General features: G+C 40.5%; 1 protein-coding gene, 1 long non-coding RNA gene and 1 other non-coding gene across 7 annotated transcripts in view; 2 read left to right on the plus strand and 1 right to left on the minus strand.

Annotated features, from left to right (window-relative positions):
• Window positions 1–14301, plus strand: part of LOC105281300 (MICAL-like protein 1) — a 33944-nt gene extending 19643 nt beyond the window's left edge. For 3 of the 5 annotated variants that reach the window (XM_011342420.3, XM_011342419.3, XM_011342421.3), the window contains 10 exons: window positions 2028–2206; window positions 5738–5826; window positions 10417–10737; window positions 10836–12127; window positions 12262–12490; window positions 12630–12971; window positions 13142–13277; window positions 13383–13611; window positions 13736–13848; window positions 13950–14301. In XM_011342420.3, coding sequence (XP_011340722.2) covers window positions 2028–2206; window positions 5738–5826; window positions 10417–10737; window positions 10836–12127; window positions 12262–12490; window positions 12630–12971; window positions 13142–13277; window positions 13383–13611; window positions 13736–13848; window positions 13950–14137 — 3118 coding nt within the window. In that variant the 3' untranslated portion in view covers window positions 14138–14301. Of the gene's footprint in view, window positions 1–2027; window positions 2207–5737; window positions 5827–5857; window positions 8297–8414; window positions 8469–10416; window positions 10738–10835; window positions 12128–12261; window positions 12491–12629; window positions 12972–13141; window positions 13278–13382; window positions 13612–13735; window positions 13849–13949 lie in introns of those variants that run through there. The other 2 variants (XM_011342422.2, XM_011342423.3) reach the window with 2 other exon arrangements.
• On the minus strand, window positions 3730–5713 carry LOC105281301. Its single transcript, XR_894281.2, has 2 exons — window positions 3987–5713; window positions 3730–3907 (listed from the first exon to the last, which is right to left on the minus strand). It is a non-coding gene; the product is annotated as an uncharacterized LOC105281301 (long non-coding RNA).
• Window positions 14302–16798: 2497 nt separating the features above from the next.
• LOC105287253 lies at window positions 16799–18986 on the plus strand. The gene is made up of 5 exons (XR_003407022.1): window positions 16799–16975; window positions 17359–17698; window positions 17774–18151; window positions 18377–18569; window positions 18866–18986. It is a non-coding gene; the product is annotated as a nicastrin (transcript).
• The last annotated feature ends 1378 nt before the right edge of the window (window positions 18987–20364 follow it).

Here is a 20364-nt window from a genome sequence, read left to right on the forward strand (position 1 = left end):
TTTATCGCGGATGGGGATCGTTGCGAGAGGGTATCCTTCATTTCTCCTCCTCTTCTTGTCTCGACCAGTCCGACAAAATCTACTCGGACGTAACAGCGGAGGTAGTAAAACGGCGAGAAGTTTTCCTTTATTGCCTTCTATTGCCGAGTAGCTGAAATGGAATATACCCTTCGTTTCACCCCTTATCCTATCGAAGCTCGAAGTGAGAACTTCAGTCGAGTTATATCTTGGCTCTCGACAAAGCAACAAAGTGTCACAGTGTTCATAATGTATCTTGATACTGATTGCTTAAGCGGATGCACACAAAGCGCTTAAAAATTAAAGAGATCGATCACGCTATTGACTTTTATCATCGAGGGATTGAAGAAACAACGAGCAACCGAAGAATATCCCGGAAGAGGATCGTGCAAGGGTATCTTGAAGATCTCCGACGAGAGGCACGAGTGAAAGTGAAACCGACAGGTGTACTGTCGAACCGATCGAAGAAAATCACGCGGCGGAGAACAGACTTTTGTGCCTTTGGTGAAATTCGCGGGGTTGCGTCAATTCTGTAGATGTGTGCGTTAAACGCTCGGCAAAACGATCAGGCCTAATGTGAGACTATTGGCGGCATTTTTATCAAATATCATCAGTTTAACCATATCATTATAGCGGTTCGCGTAACGTGCATGCATCATGATGTCAGATCTCGCTCTGTAAGAGCGGATCTCTCGTTCTCGCCGTAATTTCGTCGAGTTTCCGCGTTCGTGCGAGGTACAGCAGCGAGTGTTGTGACAAGCGCGCGGATGAAATATCACCAAGAAGCCGAAAGACAAGAAAATTCGCGTATCTTTTTTGCGATAGGAGATGAAGATGAGGGAGACGAAAATAAAAGGGCTGGGTGTGGCACTGCTGGAGCTGACTCATCGCAGCCGCAGTCCCCCCCTCCCCCCGCCGTCTATCAAATCCGAAATTTATCGCGAGTCGAGAACGTTAGAAAGCACATCTTTTTATCAGAATTAAATTGGAAAAGAAATCGACAAAAGGGCAATACTTTCTATATCTCATGTGTATTGTTGTATTAACAGTACCCCATGGACACGATAAAATCTGCTCTTGTATCTTAAAAGATATTTTACCAAGTTGATTCTGAGGCAGTGTTTCGTGTCGATTATGATTTCAGAGTATCAGAATTTACACGTATGCGCAATATGCGCGTAATTTGTAACGGTTGAGTGATCTGGCGTCAATCAGACGTCCCGTGTAAATTACGAAAATTCGACGTCTCTCCGAGTTATTATCGTACAATCAATCGAACAGCCAAAGTCGAGCATCGAGCAGGTGCTCATCCTTCGACCTAGAATCTCAAGTATTACTTCAACCGCTGTGCAATATGTACCGCGATATGCGGCTTATGCATATCGATTTACTTAAAAGTGGAGCACTCGTAGCACCAAGATATAGACAGTCTCGAAAAAGTCCGCACGGATAGAGAATACTGTCCAAAAGAGTATCTAGCCTGATGTACGGTGTGTCAAGGGAGGTGCTCGCGTTTTTACAGAATATTTTTACTTTAATGTCTCCCTATCTGTTCAGCATTCAGCGTCACATCCGTTGCTAATCTTCACTTTATTAAGGAAGATATAATTGCGACGAGCTCGCGACCGTTGAATGTACCTCTAATAAAAGAACCAAGCATATTCAATTACGTCGTTTACAAGATATTCAGCGGTTACAGTGTGTGTCAGTTATTTATATTCGCTTTAATGAAAAAAGCGATTCTTGCACCATGCACACCCACGAAGACAATCTGATTAATTCAACGGATCTTTCTTACGCGTCCGATGTTCTATCGAACGGTTTTTGTGAGGCGAATAAATTGGCGAGGCCAACTGAGAATTTTATACCGCTTTAATGAACAGATTAGTAAAAGATTAATAACAATAATGCTTAAAGGAAAAGATAAAAAGGATGGAACGCCGGTTTTAGTTTTAGATCACTTTACTCCGCTTCTTGTTCTTATTCTTATGCTTTATTCGTGTTCACAGTGACTTCAACAGCCTGAACAAGGATGATGTGTATCGAAACAACGAGCTGGCTTTCAGAACGGCTGAACAACACCTCGGGATTCCCGCCCTTCTCGACGCAGAGGATATGGCTTCCTGCACAGTGCCCGATCGATTGTCGATTCTCACTTATCTCTCGCAATTTTACCAAACTTTTGGAGGTGAGTCCAATAATACAAAGATATCGGGTGTACACCGAGTTTTATTTTTTTTATTTGTCTCGCGATCCAGAAAAATTATTTAAGATTGAAGTGTGTATATTCCCAGCCTTTTGTGGCTCACATGACATTATTGAATCTTTAAACAAAAAGATTAAAACTCGTGCATATACATATATTTTAATGCGAAGATTGAACATCTGCTTTGATGCTTGAGGCATTGAAAGATTTAATTAAATTCATCCTTTGTTCGCTCGCCGTTACTACGTTGTATTTCCGGAACTGGAAAAACTTGAGCTGAAAAACGTGTTGCTGTTACATCGGTGGGCATCGACGGTTGCATTTGGCAGCCTCTTTTTCCTTTTTTTTTTTCAAAAGATAGTTGGATTGACCTAAATAAGTCCATCGCGAATAGTCTCGGAAATGCGCAACAATTCTGCTGCCAGTTTTTGTTTCCGATCTGGCTATCGACTGGCCGCTCTTTTCATCGTTCTTCCTTGGACAGCTCTATCGGATACAGTCTCGACGAAAAATATATGACGGGCCTCTTACGATTTATTTTTCCAAAGAAAATAGCGTGATTCTTTCCATCGATAGTCAATCGCGGTATTTTATCGGTCAATAATGAATTACATGAAATATGAAAGTACTTTTTATTACGTTAGAAATTATATTTTTATATTAAAAAAGGGATTGACAAAGGAGCGATTCTCCGTAGATGTATTATTAATTTTAATTAATATTAAATAGACATGTAAATTCTATAAACGCGATTAAAGATGTCTTTTATCCATCGCTTCAATTCTTGAGCAGTAATTTACGCGATTCGCATAACTCAGTTTTCTGTCACTAAGGGAAATCGTGGTACCATGTGATTCTAATCGAGATGACGGTCAAGAGCAGAACTGTGTAAACTCGCATTTACATGCGCGATCAGAGGAATATGATTTTCTGGTTAAATGAGCGTTACGATTCGCGCGGTGCGCGTAAAGTCGGCGTTTCTATTTGGAGAATCGGAACGCCTGAGCTGCGAAAAAAACGGCTTATCGGTACACGCATCACGTTCGCTTTCAGGTAGAAATCAGGCGAGTCCGATCGACAGGCGTGACGTTTCGAAACGTCGCAGCGCGTTAACGTCTCGCACACGCTCGACGCGATCACGGCCCGTTACTAAATAGGCCAAATAGATTGCGCCGATCGGGCGCGTGTCAGCGATTGGTTTCTAGCTTTCTCCCCGTTGCGGACCGACGTATCTCTCGCAATTGTCCCTTTGATTAATATCGCGCACGCGTGACGTTCCTCGCGGAAGTCGCGGCATACAGCCGCTCGCAAGGTCGACATCTGCTTCGATAGCGTCGCATTCAATCTCGGGACGTGAAGTACAGATTGTCCTAAAAATCACTCCTGTATCTCAGCCCAGAATGCCCGGGTGAATTTTAAGACCATTTTTCTCTAGGCAATTAAGTATTGAACGGTAATACGCTCTTAATTTCTTCATTTCGTTTGGATCTTGAAAGTTAATCAACTTTTTGTAAAATTTTTCAATTTTATTCGAAAATCCACATTTACACTCTGGCCATAATTAAGAAATTTGTAAAACTTATTGTTAAATATTGTTGAAATTATTCCCAGATTGGAGCCACGTTTCTTGCTATTTTGGAAAGATGGGACCAAAATAGAATCGATACCGCAGAAACTTGGAATCTGAAATTCACAAAAAATAGAATTGATCAGTTTGGCTCCCGAAAGACTCATATATATATTATAATAGTGGCAAATGTACCGGTTTCCGAGTTTTACAACTTGAACCGTGATAACGCTACAGCATCGCGCAAAAAAACAAAGAGGCTCCTCGGCAAGCGGATATTCAGTTTCTTGTCAGTTTCTTGCCAGTCGCAGTAAGGTCCGGATGTCAGGAGTGCAATTATCACCTGCTCGATCGTGAGAATGACTTTGAAAATTGAGTAGCCACTTGTTGAGTCGCCGCAAAAGATTTGCATTCTTTTTCCGCGGCCGTTTCGCTCGTTCTCATCTCGATCGGAAAATAGCTACTGCCAGCAGCATCGATCGTTTGCATTATCGTTTGCAACCACTTGTTGAACAAACGTTATTATCGTCGCCGTTGTCGCCGTCGCGAACTTTCGTCGCTCTTTACAGCGCGCAGCAGAAGCGAAACAGCCGGGCAAGTTGAGCGGTTTGTTCGCTTTGTTCAAGCGCACGTACGTGTTTCGTTACGCAATGCGGTGATTTTATAACGTACCTCTCTCATCGTGATGTCTAATCTTTTCTCTACTGTCCTCCTCCCTCGGCCTCTCTTGATCTTCTGCAATCATGCCCGCAGTTACGAAAGGGGAAGTGCGTCATTTACTGGAATATCACTCGAGTATTGAAGCCTCCGTGCGTTGCTAAATCCACAGCACGGAGTTATAATTTATTAAAAGTCCACCCTCCCTTGGCTCACAATCTTACAGATTTCCGGTGGATTAGCCGTCCCGTTAACCTTTGGACGTCGGTTAATCTCGATCGAGGATAGAGCCTTTCGCCGACGCCGTTGCGCCGTAAATGCCTATTCAGCTGCAAATTAACGCGATCGCGAGGACCTATCCCGTTTCTGAAATCATTACTTGCAACGAGGAAATTGCCACATAGCTTGGTAGTCAACGTCCTGTCTGCTTTATAGCTACATTAGACCGCGCTTGCACTCGGAGATAAAATCGACGCTTCTGTCCTCTCGACGAACGCGAACGATAGTGTTGGATACTCGTCTTACATTAGCCAGACGAGTAAATGGAAGGTAGAAGTATACCGTTTATTGTTCGCCATGGTAGGCATTCTCGATTCGAATTACGTCTTTTTTGTGAAATTGCGAAATTCAGAGAATAAAATAATTAACAATAATTAAAATAATTAAACGTAATGCTGCAAATTAAGGAAAGAAAGAAAAGAAGCTCATAAAAGTATAAAGTTCTCGAACCATTACGCAACAGAATTATTATGATTCCTCGTGTGTCCATTGCGTATGAAGAAACGGTCACGGATAAACGCGGAAAGTCATGTAAATTTACGTCACGTGAGTTGATCAAACGCGGGTATAAATATCAGCGATTTTATGCGAACGCGCTGAGTCGGACTTTTCTTCCTACCGCCTTGCAAAAAAGTCAATATCCTTGTTCAAACAAAAGCATATTTCCGCTTCCATTCCGCTTGGACTTATACCGGCTGGCAACAATAGCGGTACTTCTAGCTCTCCGGACATAAATATTCACGCTATGAAGGAAAGTTTTACAGGGCCGTTCCATAAACCACGTTAACATTTCATCAAAACACTTACAATTCGCTTAAAATTCTTTATCAAGACAGAAGAATGTATTTGTCTGATAAAATTTGCCTCGTAACTTTATCTAGTTTCTCTTGATAAAAACTCATTTTAATAATATAACAAAAAGTTAGATGAATAGATAAATTAAAAAATAAAGTTTTTTAAATTTAAAAATATATTTTAAAAAGTGATAAAGTATAAAACTTTTGTTGCAGCATCCTCGCCCAGTCGCTTGGCGACGAACAGAACGACCGAGAGCTCCGACGACAGAATCGCCCCTGTTCCAGAATCTCCTAAACAGAAGGTATGCCACACCTGCGATCGTATCAAGATCGACCGATCAAGGCAGACACGCTTTTCGTAATTTTCTTTTGCCGGCTCTCTGTTTTTTGTTCTTTTTTTTTTAAGTAAATGTCGTTACGTAATTTTATACGTAGTAGTCTCGTAAATCGCGGGCTTGGAAGCTCCTTCAAGCTTTTCCAGAGCGGAGAACCATCACGTTGTAACACGTTGAGTGACAGTCTGCGTTAATTGATTTCAATCGCGATTTATTATTATGAGAACGTGCGCAGAACAGTTTTATAAATCATTTTATTCCGTTAGACGTTCTCTTTGCTATTAATGAATATGATATTGAAGATCGGAGCGTTCTATATCTCGCCTATACAATGCAGCGATACAACTTCGTGAACTGCAAGCTTATGTCTTCAACACTCAACGTGTTAATCGATCATTTGTACTCTCTCTCTCTCTCTCTCTCTTCGTCTCTTTCTCTTTTTCTGTTTATCTCGTCTGTTTTTAACCACATGTTGCGTATTCATTGCGAGACCGGTCGACACACTTCTTGTAAGGTTTTTTAGGCACGCGTTTAGATATTTTCAAAGGCATTTTCGACATTTTCCTTCCATATCAAATCGCGAATTGACAATCTGGAGGAAAGAGACTCCACGACGCATTACATGTTCGATCCGGTTTACCTTGACATCGACGTTATCCCGCGTTGCAATAACGGAAATAACAAATGCCGTCACCGACATTGCGTTTTGCGTAATCACGCGTAATCATTATCGAGCGTTCCTCTTCTTTCTTTTTTTTATACGCGTCCTTTTTCCATTATCTCATTTAATGACCAGTTAAAGATGAAAGCGTAGGAGATAGGCCTGACGCTCGTTCGCCACACGTACACGTTCCGCACACCCGCACTGTCCGCATGTACGATCGATAATATTTTTGTGTCGACCATACGTGTCCAGACTCCAACGAGTTTTTCTACGTGTTCGAGAAAATTGTTAAATTGCGCTTGCGCTTCCTCTACGATCAGTCACGATCGCCCACGTCGTTCGAAGGTGTCGCATTACCTTACATATGAAATCCATCCTTGTGCAGCGTGAAAGGATGTCCTGTCCGCTTTCATGTTCATTTTTGTTTGTCACCCGTCTCTCACTCTCGTAGAATGAAACTTTTACGCGATTTTTTACGCGTGTAATGCACTTTTCTCGGATTTGCGTCCGATAGAATTTGCATCCCGGTCCATTCCGGTAACTCGTAACTGATTCACGAGCTTTTCCATCGTTCCATCTAGAACGATTCGCGAAACGTGCAAGAGATCACGAGGCGAGCCCCAACGAAGAAACGCTCGGCTAGCGCGTACGGTATCTAATCCCGGAGATCTATTTAATCGGTGATTTCGCGGCCGACAATGACCGCTTCTGTCAATCATCCAGGCTGCCTTCGTAATACCGATTCAGCCAGGCTCTTCATCGTGCTTACCGGTGTCCGCTACTTACCTCGGTACAAACGGCCGTTCTTAATAAGCAGTCGGGCGAGCATTTACATTCGCTAATAATGGCGAATAATACGGGGGAAGTAATGACTCGTTGAAAAATTTCGATCGCGCAAACTGCGAGAATGTAAATCTGACCGACTGGTCGCGCTCATCGCGAACGACGAGTTGCCGTTACTCCGAAACGAAGCAGTTTGCTCGCGAATTTCTTTCAACAATCTGACAGCCGGTGTTAGTCTCGTTACTTTCAAGTGGACTCTGCAAACTCGCGGGAACAAACCGCGTGTCTCGACAAGAATCTACCAGACTTTGGGGACGTTACATGGTGAGTGACTTGGGACGGAAGTCACACGTGAGCGCAGGTCAGATTAAGTTACGAAGTTGCGATAATTCCAATGACAAGAAAGGCCAGCGGCTTTAGGGTGACGACGAAAGCTCCTCGAACTTAAAGCGACGCAAAATTCTGGTAGGTCATTCCTAAGATATCGCCCCTATCGTTCGTGCTAATTGCTGCCTTATCGCGAACCTTGCTCGCCATTTTCGCTGGCTCGACCCACATGCCGCAACTTCCTTGAGGAACTTATCAGCCAGTTTGTCGGGCGATTTATCTGGGACTGAGGCTTGGCGACAATTCGCAGAGGAATTTGGGACCAGAGCGGGCGACGTCGTGCTTCAACAAGCAAGACAACTGCTTGAACGTGTCAGGCCGTCGAGAAGAAACGAGCGGAATCGCGTGTATTACGTGGCGGCACGTCCGCTCCCGCGTAGGTCGAGTTTCGTTCATTACGATTCGCATAACTGCTCGCTCGCTAGTCAAAGCGGACACGCGCGTGAGTCACGCGGCGAGCGCACGGACTGTGTGGCTCGTTGTACGAGACAACAACGCAGCTCGTCAATTAGCGCAGAAATCGAGTATTCTCTAAAGGGCAGCTCGGTGAATTGTTCTCAAGCGAGGTGCAGGAATTCGAATTAAAGCAAACACACGTGCAGTGTAAGTAGAGACTGATCTCTGTGGACGCGTGTTAAAATGAGACCAGGAGCTGTCGCTCGTCCTCGCATTGAAACATGTGTGTCAATTCCCCTTCTCATTGTTTATTTTTGTTCTCCAGGAGGAAAGCTTGGACTTAATGGGGCAATATAAACCTGAAATATTCTGCTAGAAGGTAATTTCGCTTTGTCGTTATTGTTTTGCTTGCCTACGGTTGATATAGTCGTTGTTGGATGAATTGCATGCCGGCACGCTTGGAAATGCACAGACACTGCTCACGTGAGCGTTGCACAATAATCGTTTAACAACACACTGGAAATAGCAGAAAAGACGCGAGTAAACTCGCCGGTTTATAGAATCATTTAACATTTTCCTGATAACAATGCGAAAACACCGAGTGAATGCATGATCAGATAAATAGAAAACAAGCGGGCACAGGCATGAAAGAGTGAAGATCTGCAAAGTTTACTCGGGCTCTGCAGCTGTGATAGTGATTGCAATGTCTTGCTTGCTCTTCGTAGAAATTGTTACATTTCCTCGTGTCACGCCAACTAACGACATCGACGAGCGTCGTGACGTTATTCGTTATACATTTTACGCTTTGCAATGTACGAGCCTCCATTGCCCAGTCATTGAATCCGTTTGCGCCCCATCGTCCTCACGACTCAGTAATTCTGCGTCATGTGCCGTGAAATGTTTTCCGGAGCGGTCTGAAAGCGTTACGAATTTCAATGAGCTGTAGACACGAATCGCCGCAGACGTAAAAATTCCAAGTTCCTCGCAACCGCATACTCGACCAGACCACTTCCATGGTCACTATCAAAACGAGCGATTGCCCGTTCCGGCGTGTAGTCTCGCTATCGTCGCTGGCTAACAGAATCGACCCGAGAAACGATCGGTCACCGTCAATTTGTCCAATGGTAACAGCACAACAATATCCTACATTAAACTCGACTCGCTGCTCGTATCGTCGCGCTTCGTTGGGACTTCTACAGGAACGATTGCTCGATCAATAAATACCGAAATCCTGAGCAATACCGTGTCGGAACTGCATACAGGAAAAAAAGAAACTCGTGTCTCGTAACTTTCATAGGTATTTAAAATGAAAGCGCTTGATACTTAAGCTGCATTACATTTGCCTCGCTTGTAAAATCTACGCGTAAACGTCGAGGATAGTAATTAATCATGAGCGGAAACTCGCCGGAGCGCGACGTTCTATTTATATGTCATTGCCATTCGTTGCGTGTACTCGATGCATGCATACATGTACATACGCATGCACGCATCGCACGCACGCACGCGCTCGCGCAATAGAAATCGGACGCGCGGTCAGCAGCCTCTCCACTGCTTTACAAGCTCTTTCCCAGTTGAATCGTTTCTGTGTTCTGTTTCCCGTCGTGCGAGAGACTACGAGAAACGGTAAGAAAATGCCGAAAATTCGCTAAACTTTTTGCGACGTGAATTTTCTGCCGAGTAAAAATAATTAAGAAATCGCTAACACGTAATTATATAATGATGATTTGATAATTCGTTCTGTTCAAATTTTGTAAAAATTCTGAAGAGAATAAGAGCGCAGGGGAAAGTAACGAAACGCTCAGGCTAGATACAGATTTGCTACGTAGCGGTCGATATACCGCCTGCGGCACACTCTGTATAGAAGTCACGCCGATTCGATGCATTATTGGATTCGCCGGACATTAGATTCATATTGCGATAATACGAGAGATGTATGACCAACCTCCGCTATTGTGGAAATTCGCTAGCTGTATAAAAGCGGCAAAACGCCGGCACAAGGGAACTCGATATCCAATGGCTCGTTACAAATGCAACCTACAATTTGTCAATATTTATTCTCCGGCTCTTTATCTGTACGCTTTTCTAACCGAAAGGGAGATGATTTTTGCCGATATAACAATTTAGTAACATTATCTATATAGTCTTACGAAAATTCAGGAAAAATTATTTTATTAATCCAAGAGTTTTATTATTTCTGGGTAACTGGTGATGGCGTGGGTGTTTGCATAAAATCGCACACTTTGTTTATCACTACTATACGGAATGCTAAAAACCAGATAAAAAAGAATAATGACGATAGTCTCGATGTGTGCAAACTGATAATGCAGGTGGGGTCGCGTCTGGGGATGCGGAGGGATCCATGCGCCGCATGCGGGTTGCCAGTCTTCCTGGCGGAGAAGCTGATGATAGCGCGCGCCCCTTATCATCGTACCTGCTTCCGATGTGCTCGCTGCAGCAACCAGCTGACGCCGGGCAATTATTACGAGACCGAGGAAGGCCAGTACTGTTGCGAGACGTGTCCGGACGAGGAGGAGTCTGCCAGCGTACGTCACAAGTACACCGAGCCGACAGTCCTGTTGTCCGGCACGAAATGGGAGAAAGACGAGTCATCGAGGCCTTTTTGTGACGAAGAGAAGACAGAGAGGAAGGTAAATTTCTATATAGTGTTTTAATTCGAAAAAGCGTTGAGGAAAAATTTATCGCGGATTTTTCGTTGGAAAAAAATTGATATACATTGATTCTTCAGAACTTATTGGAGAACGCTGACGTACCCGATCTTATCTCCCATACGTCGCAAATGCGAAAGAGCTTCATGGCCAGCCACCTTCTCTCCGAGAAGATCGACGGAGAGGAGTCCGTTGTGAAAAACACGAAGGACGTCAAGGTCGATTATCGCAAGGAAGCAGAAAGCAGAATCGACTCGGCATTCCCAGACGACGACGAGAACGAGGAGGTAGACGATGAGGTGGAAGAGGAATCTCGCAGCTCCGCGACAGATTCCGTCGACGTTGGAGACGCCAGCGTCGAGCGACACGATGTACATAGCGCGTTAAATAGCTTAAACATTAAGAGCGACGTGGATCAGCGATCGACTGCCATTTCATTTCGTGCGGACAAGAACAGAAGATGGGAGAATACCAAAGAATCGCCAGGACGCACTGGCGAGCAAACCAATCCTGAAGCGAGATTATCCCTGATTCAGAGAAGACTCCAAATGTTCGAAACTCCGGACAAGAGAGGAAAGTTTCCGGACCACACTGAGAGGAAAGTTTCAAGTAATACGGAGAGATCAACAATTCAGGAGACACAGGAGGAACTGTGCGACACCTGGGATCTGGCAACAGACGAAAACGAACATTCGGAAAAGAGTCTTGAGGACAACTCGGTGACTAAAAATATAGATAAGCGTAAAGATAAATTTGAGAACGTCAAACAGCGAAAAGAAGAAGAAGAAGAATTAAAACTCACAAGCATTGAAAGAAAAGCTAAGGAAAGTTTCTCGAAAAATGTCGCGTGGATGAATAATGAAGAACGCCTTAATGTACAGCTTGACGAAAACTCGACAGCCAGTACCGAGATACAAAAGGATAGCTTTGTAAAGATTGAGAACGAACGAAGAAAAGCTAATGAGGTGGATGAGGAACATGTGGGAAGTAGCATATTGACCGCGAAAGGTATAGACTTGAGCGACGATTATCCGGAACATCTGAATCCTTTCAACAGCGACGACGAGGATAGTGTCGTAGAAGACAAACTGCAGACTCCGATGGAGATCTCTAGGAGTAGTAAAGTTTCGACCAATCCGTTCGACAGTGAAGACGAGGACATTGAACAGCCGGAACCACCGAAACCAGCAGTTAGAAGTAGATTTGAAAATCGGGAAACCGTAACGCCTGTAGCCAAGCGAGTTCTCGCCGCGCCGCAAATTAATCTCAATCCATTCTGGAGCGACGAAGAGGAGGAGCGTGACAGCGAGGAGGAGGAACGCGGCAGAACGCCACAAGGAAACGTACCTGTCCCGAAACCACGCACTATCAAGTACGTTTGTCGTTTATTCCGGCAAAGCGATACGCAAAAGTATTGCGTTACACATTTTCCTCTTTATTATTTTTTTATTTCTATATTTTCCTATTTTTCCATTAATTAATTTTTTTGTTATTGCGTACGAATAGGACTACTCCTGACGTAAGCGCCGCATCGCGAAGAGTCGATCTAAGTCGTGGAAGTATATATGCATCCAACAGCTCTTTAACCAGCTCTGAATCGACGACTACAACTCCTGGTGGAACATACAGGAAGAAAAAGCCCGCGCCACAACCGCCAGCTACGAAGGAACTATTTCCGTCCGATCAGCGCGAGTCGTCCGTATCCAAGTACAACAGCACACCGCCCATGTATCAAGTAAGATTTAAAACAGAATTTTTTATTCTAATTTATCTTGATTTCCTTAAGCATTCAAATTTAACTTCGATAAAATTTCTTACGTAATTATGAGTCTCAGGAAATTGGCAAACTTTTATTAATTTTGTTTGTTTGATAGATCTCATCACCTCGTACAACACCGCGAGCGCGGAAAGCCAAACCGGCTCCTCCACCGCCAATGCCCACCAGCACACCGTGCAACGTACCGATCGGCAGCGCGTTAAGTCTCGATGAATCTCCTATAATCGAGCTTCGTCGCACCGATGACGATCACGGTCTGAATATGTGGGAAGATCAGAAAACCAACAAGGATGAGGCGAATCGAAATAGGCAGAGCTTGAGTAACGTCTCGGGCGTTGACGAGCTTTCTTACAAAGCTTACGCCGACAAAAGCGTTCAAGGAAAATGGAAGAGAAAGAAGGGTCCCGCCCCACCGCGGCCAATCCCACATAGGAGAAAGGTATGATTCTATTTTTTTATCAAGAGAAATTTGCTAAATGCACTTTATGCGTTGGAAGTGGAAAACACTTTTGACGCCTCAAAAAGATATCGAAGTTTTTGATAAACGATGTTATAAACGCGTAAATAGATGACGAACGCAATCTACATTAAACGTGACGTTTGTTGCAGATCAAGGTGATATCTATGAAGGATGTGAAGCTGGAATTAGACGAAATAGAATTGCAACAGCAAGGTTTGGAGCGGCAAGGTGTACGGCTAGAACAGCTGATACGGGACAAATGTGAATCCGAGTCTAGAATAGACGGTAAACAAATGTGACACAAAACTTGGATTATTACAAATCGATAATAATGAATAATAAAATAAAATAATCGATAATAATGACAATGATGATCCATTTGCTCGATAGATTCGTCGCTCGGTGCAGATGTGGAGGAATTGGTTTTAGAGTTGTTCACATTGGTGAACGAGAAGAACGAACTGTTTAGGAGGCAGGCTGAATTAATGTTATTACGAAGGCAACAAAGATTAGAAGAAGAACATGCCGAAGTGGAATATCAAATACGATGTCTCATGTGCCAACCGGAAGCTACGAAAACGGATTTTGACAAACAGAAGGAAGAAGCATTGATACAGAGGTACTTTAGATATATTCTATATATAATAATTGTAAACGCGTGCGTAGAATCATGGAAATAAGATATTTGTATAAAACATTTAAAAATGAATGGCATACAAATACACAAATATCTTTTTACATAGATTAGTAGAAATCGTAGAGAGACGAAACGAAATCGTTGAATGCTTGGAAATGGACCGTCGGAGAGAAGTAGAAGAAGATAAGAGTATAAATAAACATATGGGTTTGTTCGTTGGTAAGCAGCAAGCCAATACGTTTATTAATATTTTATTAATATATGTTTGATATATAAGAGCTATATAAGAGCTTCTATTACAGTCAAAATTTACTTTTCAGCAAGAAACAAGAATGAGTTGTCCGATAAGGATAATGATAGTTGTGACACAGGAAAAATGAAAAAAGGTAAAGTGAAGGAGAAATTGAAGGAAAAGAGATCGAAAAAGGCTGCGAAAAAGGATGCCGATAAAGATGTTGATGAAGCTGAAGTGAAACAAAAACGCCATAACAAGCGAAAATGGTTTTGAATTGTGCGACAATGTTAATATAGTTGACGGTTGTAATAGACACATATACAGAAAATATTTCATATTTAATAGTTTTATACATATTTTTAATACTGTTATTTATACATATAGAAATTTATGCTAAGGTTATTAATAAAATCACTCGTGTTTAATTTGACTTTCTACCCAATTGTACTGAATTTGAATTGTTTATTTAATTGTGGGTAAATTAGGAATGATGCCAAATATTCTGGATATTCAGAATAGATTTTATTTTAGATCTTTCGAAAAATTTTCAATATTTTTACAGGCACGTCAATTGATTGTATCGTGATATCCTGTTTCGGTGAGGCACACTCTTCAAAAGCAAGACCGTGATTTTCTGAAATGAAAAATGAAAAAAGGATGCTTCGGTCTTTCGGAAAAATTTAGATTTTTCCTTATTTCAAGTGTTGATATATATTATATAATAAATATGCAAATTAATTCGGTGCTTTTTTGAGGAAATTAAACCTTTATTTAATTTCTTTTGTTTTGAGAAAGCATTTGTCAATTGCTCGATAGATGCAGAATAGTATTAGAAAATTATGGCGAATGGTTCAAAGATTGACATATATGTTTATTATTTGCGAGGTGGGTTCGAGACCGAGTTGTGATAATTGTTTTTCTTCTGATTTTTGTTTCTTTGTGTTTGCATTATATTTTTTTATTATGTAAATAATAAGTTATTATGTAAATAATGATTTATTATGTTTTATTATATTTTGGAGGTATGTATATAATGAGACATAAACATATACATTTGTAAACTTTTTATTTATTTATATAGTTTATACTGTATAGTGTATACTGTCTGACATGGCTGTACAGTGTTGTGGATGAAAATTTATATAAAAGCATTTATGTTTTTCATGCATTTATATAAATTTTCATCCGCAACACTGTACAGCCATGTCAGACAGTATACACTATACAGTATAAACTATATAAATAAATAAAAAGTTTACAAATGTATATGTTTATGTCTCATTATATACATACCTCCAAAATATAATAAAACATAATAAATCATTATTTACATAATAACTTATTATTTACATAATAAAAAAATATAATGCAAACACAAAGAAACAAAAATCAGAAGAAAACAATTATCACAACTCGGTCTCGAACCCAACTTGCGCGGATGGCAAGATACAAGTCCCGCGCTTAGCCACTAGACTGCTGCGCTTTACGCCGAATTGTAGCTATTCATGGTACTTTTCGTACCGCTGAAAAATGCTCACTTTTAGATATAAATTTCTCCGAAACCAAGGCTCATACACCCAAACCCTCGAACACGACATTAATATTTTTACCTTCCCTTTCGAACGCACTATGACTCGTTCGAAAGTAGAGTTTACATGGGAAAGCATCTCCTTAGAATTGTATATTTTTGTATTTGTGTATTTTTTATACGAATACACATATCTGAATAAATGTGAACACATCTTCCCAGTAAGCAAAATGTTCGCAGCCTGCTTGCAGGCTGGCAACAGATTAGATCAGAAACCCACACCAGAACCATAGTCATCTGTGTCAATCTGTGTCCGCATTAAGCTTTTGTTTTGGCGGCAGAGACTGTAGAACAGAACCTGACAACAGATTGTCGACAGAATCTGTATAAAACATAACTGGACAACAGCGCCGCACAGATCCTGCTCGGTTTCTGTCGTCAATCTGCTGACAGTTATAGCCATAGATCTTATATACCTGGATAGGCCTTTTCCTGTAGAGAGAAAGAGTGAGAACATGTCCATTCATCGTCCATCCTTCACTTTACAGTATACGAAACGCATGCGCGAAATGATGTATTAAAAATGGCCAACAGATCGGTTTCACTAGAGATCCTCCAGGGAGAGTTAAGACAATCCGTCGCCATTGGGCGAAAACGGAAATGACGTTCTATTAGCGCCAACTGTTTAAACGTAAATAAATAGAAGAATGGTAGGATACGAAAGATATACTAAGTCAATAACTTTTGCACAGTATAATTAAAATTACAAGTATGAAGTAAGTATTATAAAAATGATAATAAAACATGGATTAAATAAGAAAATATTGACATATTTAATTAAATGTGAGATTTTAGGTTAAAATGTACGAAGCTATTATAACGTTCATTTTTTTAAGTCAATGTTTATTGTTTGCAGACGAACATTGAGTTTATTTAATTACAAATAGTAATATATTGTCTATACATACGCTATCGTGTTGAGTAATTAACAATTACTAGAAAATAAAATTATCAACAAATGTTTCTTTATATGTGCAGATGTTCTTTACATTGGTCCATATTCTCAGCTCACTTTTATCAATAAATGCGCGTATTTATTTCTGATATTCTATAATATATGTAACGTGAACTATATACTAAAGGCACGCATTTATCATAAAAGTGAGCTGAGAATATGGACCATGTTCTTTACACTCTTTACACTATGTGTAGTAGCCGTAGTGGGAGACATCCGGTTTCGCCCACCAATAAAAAAACGCGATCACGGTGTCTTAACTCTCCCTGGAGGATCTCTAGGTTTCACCATAGACTTATAGGGTACGGTCCAAATCACGCTTCGAAGCGCTTCTAGACACTTTCTATCTTCTTCTCATTTGACAGAAGGAAAAGGATGGAAAGTGTCTAGAAGCGCTTCGAAGCGTGACTTGGACCGTACCCATAGAGATAGACCGGCCGTCACCGTAGAAAGCAGCGCGGCAACATCAATTCGTATACACTTGACCGGAATTGAACGTAATTTTAAGGAACTGCTATATGCAATCGTTTGTATTTCGTTTGAAGAGTAATGAAGTGTGATTAAAAAGGTTTGTGAGTCCCTCAGTTAATTGTAATTAATTAATTATTTTTGCTTAATGTATTTAGCCGAAACAGATTAGCCGGAATAACTTCAAATGATATTTTTGTATGGAATCGTTTGTATTTTGTTTGTAGAGTAATGAAGTGTGATTAAAAAGGTTTGTGAGCCCCTCAGTTAATTGTAATTAAATGTTTATTACTCGGTAGTTAGCCGGAATATAGATTTTAGTTCCTCGTGTAAAAAGAAAAAGGTGCCACTGTTCCCTGAAATTCTATTGACAGTTTCCCTTCTATGGTATTGAGAGTTGATGTTGCACACGTAATCCATGTGGTTTATCGATGGCTTGTTTTAAAAAGTTATCCTTTTAAGGAAAGGTATTTGATTACATAGGATCAAGTCGTATGATCTACAATATGAAGCAGAACAATTTTAACGCTCTCGGTGGGATTAATCTGAAGTTGGATGATATCAAGAGTGTGATCGAGTTCGGCCAACTAGGCAAAGGGAAAATAGTTCTCCATAGCAGCAGTAAAGATGATACCACAGATCGTTTGAGTAAAGTGTTGAATGCATCGATTCTAGATGATAGCGTACCACCTACATCTGTGCAAAGTTTTCTGGAGGCGAGGCTCAGTCTAACGACTGTTGTTATAACCAATCATGGAAAAAAATTTTAAAACCGATACCACAACAGTATCTTGGACGACGGGGAAAATCTTGGTTTTAATAGGTACACAATCTGTCCGATTTCGACATACGTTTTATGCATTTTTCATTATTAAGATTTTCGTGTATCATGTTTTAGAAATGATAGTGACGGGCGAGTCAGCGTCGCAGTCTGCTGATCTGCCGATACCACTGGGAGATCTCGTCGCAGAAATGTTATATTGCTACATCCAAAGTGCTAAATGCACTCGGTTTCATGCAGCCTCGACATCCGGTGCTAAATTGATCAATCAGATTTTGCCACTGTACGTCGGTGAGCACCGAGCGCCCAATGCCGTGACGACGTTAACTGGACAGCTTCTAGCCTTGCTGACTGGCGAGAAACTCAGCGACATGAATGAAACGACTTGTCACAAAAACCGCCTCACATGGATGGGCGGATACAATTTTACAGAAATATGCATAAACTCAACCGTCAATTATAGTACAGCTGTGAGTCCGGCATTTATCATCGACGGTAAAGCTGGAGACACAATGCGAGGCGATAGCGATAGGAACAGGGAATAACCAATCGCGTTACACGATTTGAGTACGGATGACCAAATCGAGTAACGCGATTGGTTATTCCCTGTTCCTATCGCTATCGCCTCGCATTGTGTCTCCAGCTTAAGTTATGCGTTAACTACTTGTGCATTGCATGTTTTCTGAAAGATTCTCTTGAATAATAGTTTCTCATTTTTAGGATATAATATGAAGTCTGATGTGTACTCTATGTAGACAGAGTCCATATGGCAAACGTTGAGCGTTAGAATGTTTCTTAGACCATCAGCAGCGACAGAACGTTTCAGCATGATCTTGGGTAGTCTGGTTGCCGGCACCTTAATCATATTGGTGTGGTTTATTAATAACCGAGCTGATGTGTTATTTAATTCGAGGTTCGTATGTAACGTAATATAATAAGAATCATGATATAGAAAATCATGATAAAAAAGCCACAGGTTATTCACAAAATGTGTTTGAGAAACTTTTATTATAAGAATAATATTAATTTAGCAAGTAGAACATGTGATCGACAACGTGAATTCTATTCTAATTTCTCCTAAACATTATCTAATCCCAAACAATAGTAAACATAATAAACAGACATTGCATTGAATAACTTGTCCCACGGAAATTTAACAGGAGATGAACCCTATTAGATTGTTTTATTAATGATATAATTTTGTTACAGGAGAACCGTCGATTGCTAGGAACATGCCGCGGACCACATATCAATGACCAGGTTGGATCATCATCACCAAGATCAGGATGTTCCAATAACTAGCCTTTAACTGTATGTGTGGTGCGCCCTCGAACAATCTATAATTTAATTCAAAATATTCAAATAGTGTTACACGCGTATCATTGCCATTGCGGTTACTTTATTTATCGTTTCTCATACATCACGTTCAATTGTGAAAATAATTGATACGTTTTTAATATCTTAAGCTCGTTTTAGACTATGCAATCAACGGCAAGCAATTCTTGCAGCAAAAATTTGCTCAAGAAATTGCGTCAAATCTAGCACAATATAGTATAATATATTGCATAGTCTAAAACGGGCTTTAGTGTAAATATATTTCTTTGCATTTTTCCAAATTATTAATTAAAAATATGTATTAAAAAAAACGGACAATAAAACACTCCATCATTTTAACAGCATTTCACGTATACGTGTGCGTGCATGCGAGATTATTAAAGAACAAATTTCAATAATGATATAAATTTGTTAGTAAACATGCAAATTGTTCAAATCTGTAATGTGTAAAAATACATTGTTTTTTTATTTCTCTAACCGAGTTTGTTTTATTATCTAGATCTAGAAACAATTAAAATAGTTATAAATGGTAATTAAAATTTAGGCTCTGTTGCCGATAGCTTTAAGTTTACAAAATACAATGCTGTATTGCTCTTCATTAAAACGTGGGACGAATACGATGTAGGAATATATACATATATAAACGCAGAATTAATAAATAGTATTATATATAATAATATAACTATATATATAACTATGATAAGAATAAAACAAAGAAATAATGCAAGCGTCATGGCGTTTATTATCATTAAATATCTTACTTAACATCTTACAGCTTGATGTACACGGGAAAGAAGTGTTTAATTTATATATATTTATGCTTTTTTTAGTATGCATGGTAAGTATATAATGACTTAAATCATTCAACATTATAGAAGGGAAACTGTCAATAGAATTTCAGGGAACAGTGGCGCCTTTTTCTTTTACCATGAGGAACTAAAATCTATATTCCGGCTAACTACCGAGTAATAAACATTTAATTACAATTAACTGAGGGACTCACAAACCTTTTTAATCACACTTCAGTACTTTTCAAACGAAATACAAACGATTGCATATAGCAGTTCCTTAAAATTACGTTCAATTCCGGTCAAGTGTATACGAATGCAACATCACGGTGCAGACATAGCCTTGTGGAGTAGACCCGTCCTTCTCTTTTAGTCGCTAGTGGGGAGAACGAACACGCCCCTTATCGTATCTATAGGTATAGGAAAGTTCAGTTCTCGCTACTCGCAGGCTCGCAGTTAGAGAGAAGAACAGTGTATACCGAATTACTGAACGTGCATACAAAAAGTGAGACGAAATTTATGAGATTATATTAATAATGGTAATAAGATCATGCTGTATCTGCAAGAAAGAAGCTGGTATGGAGG

Source organism: Ooceraea biroi, chromosome 9 (assembly GCF_003672135.1).
Source record: "Ooceraea biroi isolate clonal line C1 chromosome 9, Obir_v5.4, whole genome shotgun sequence".
Taxonomy (NCBI): domain Eukaryota; kingdom Metazoa; phylum Arthropoda; class Insecta; order Hymenoptera; family Formicidae; genus Ooceraea; species Ooceraea biroi.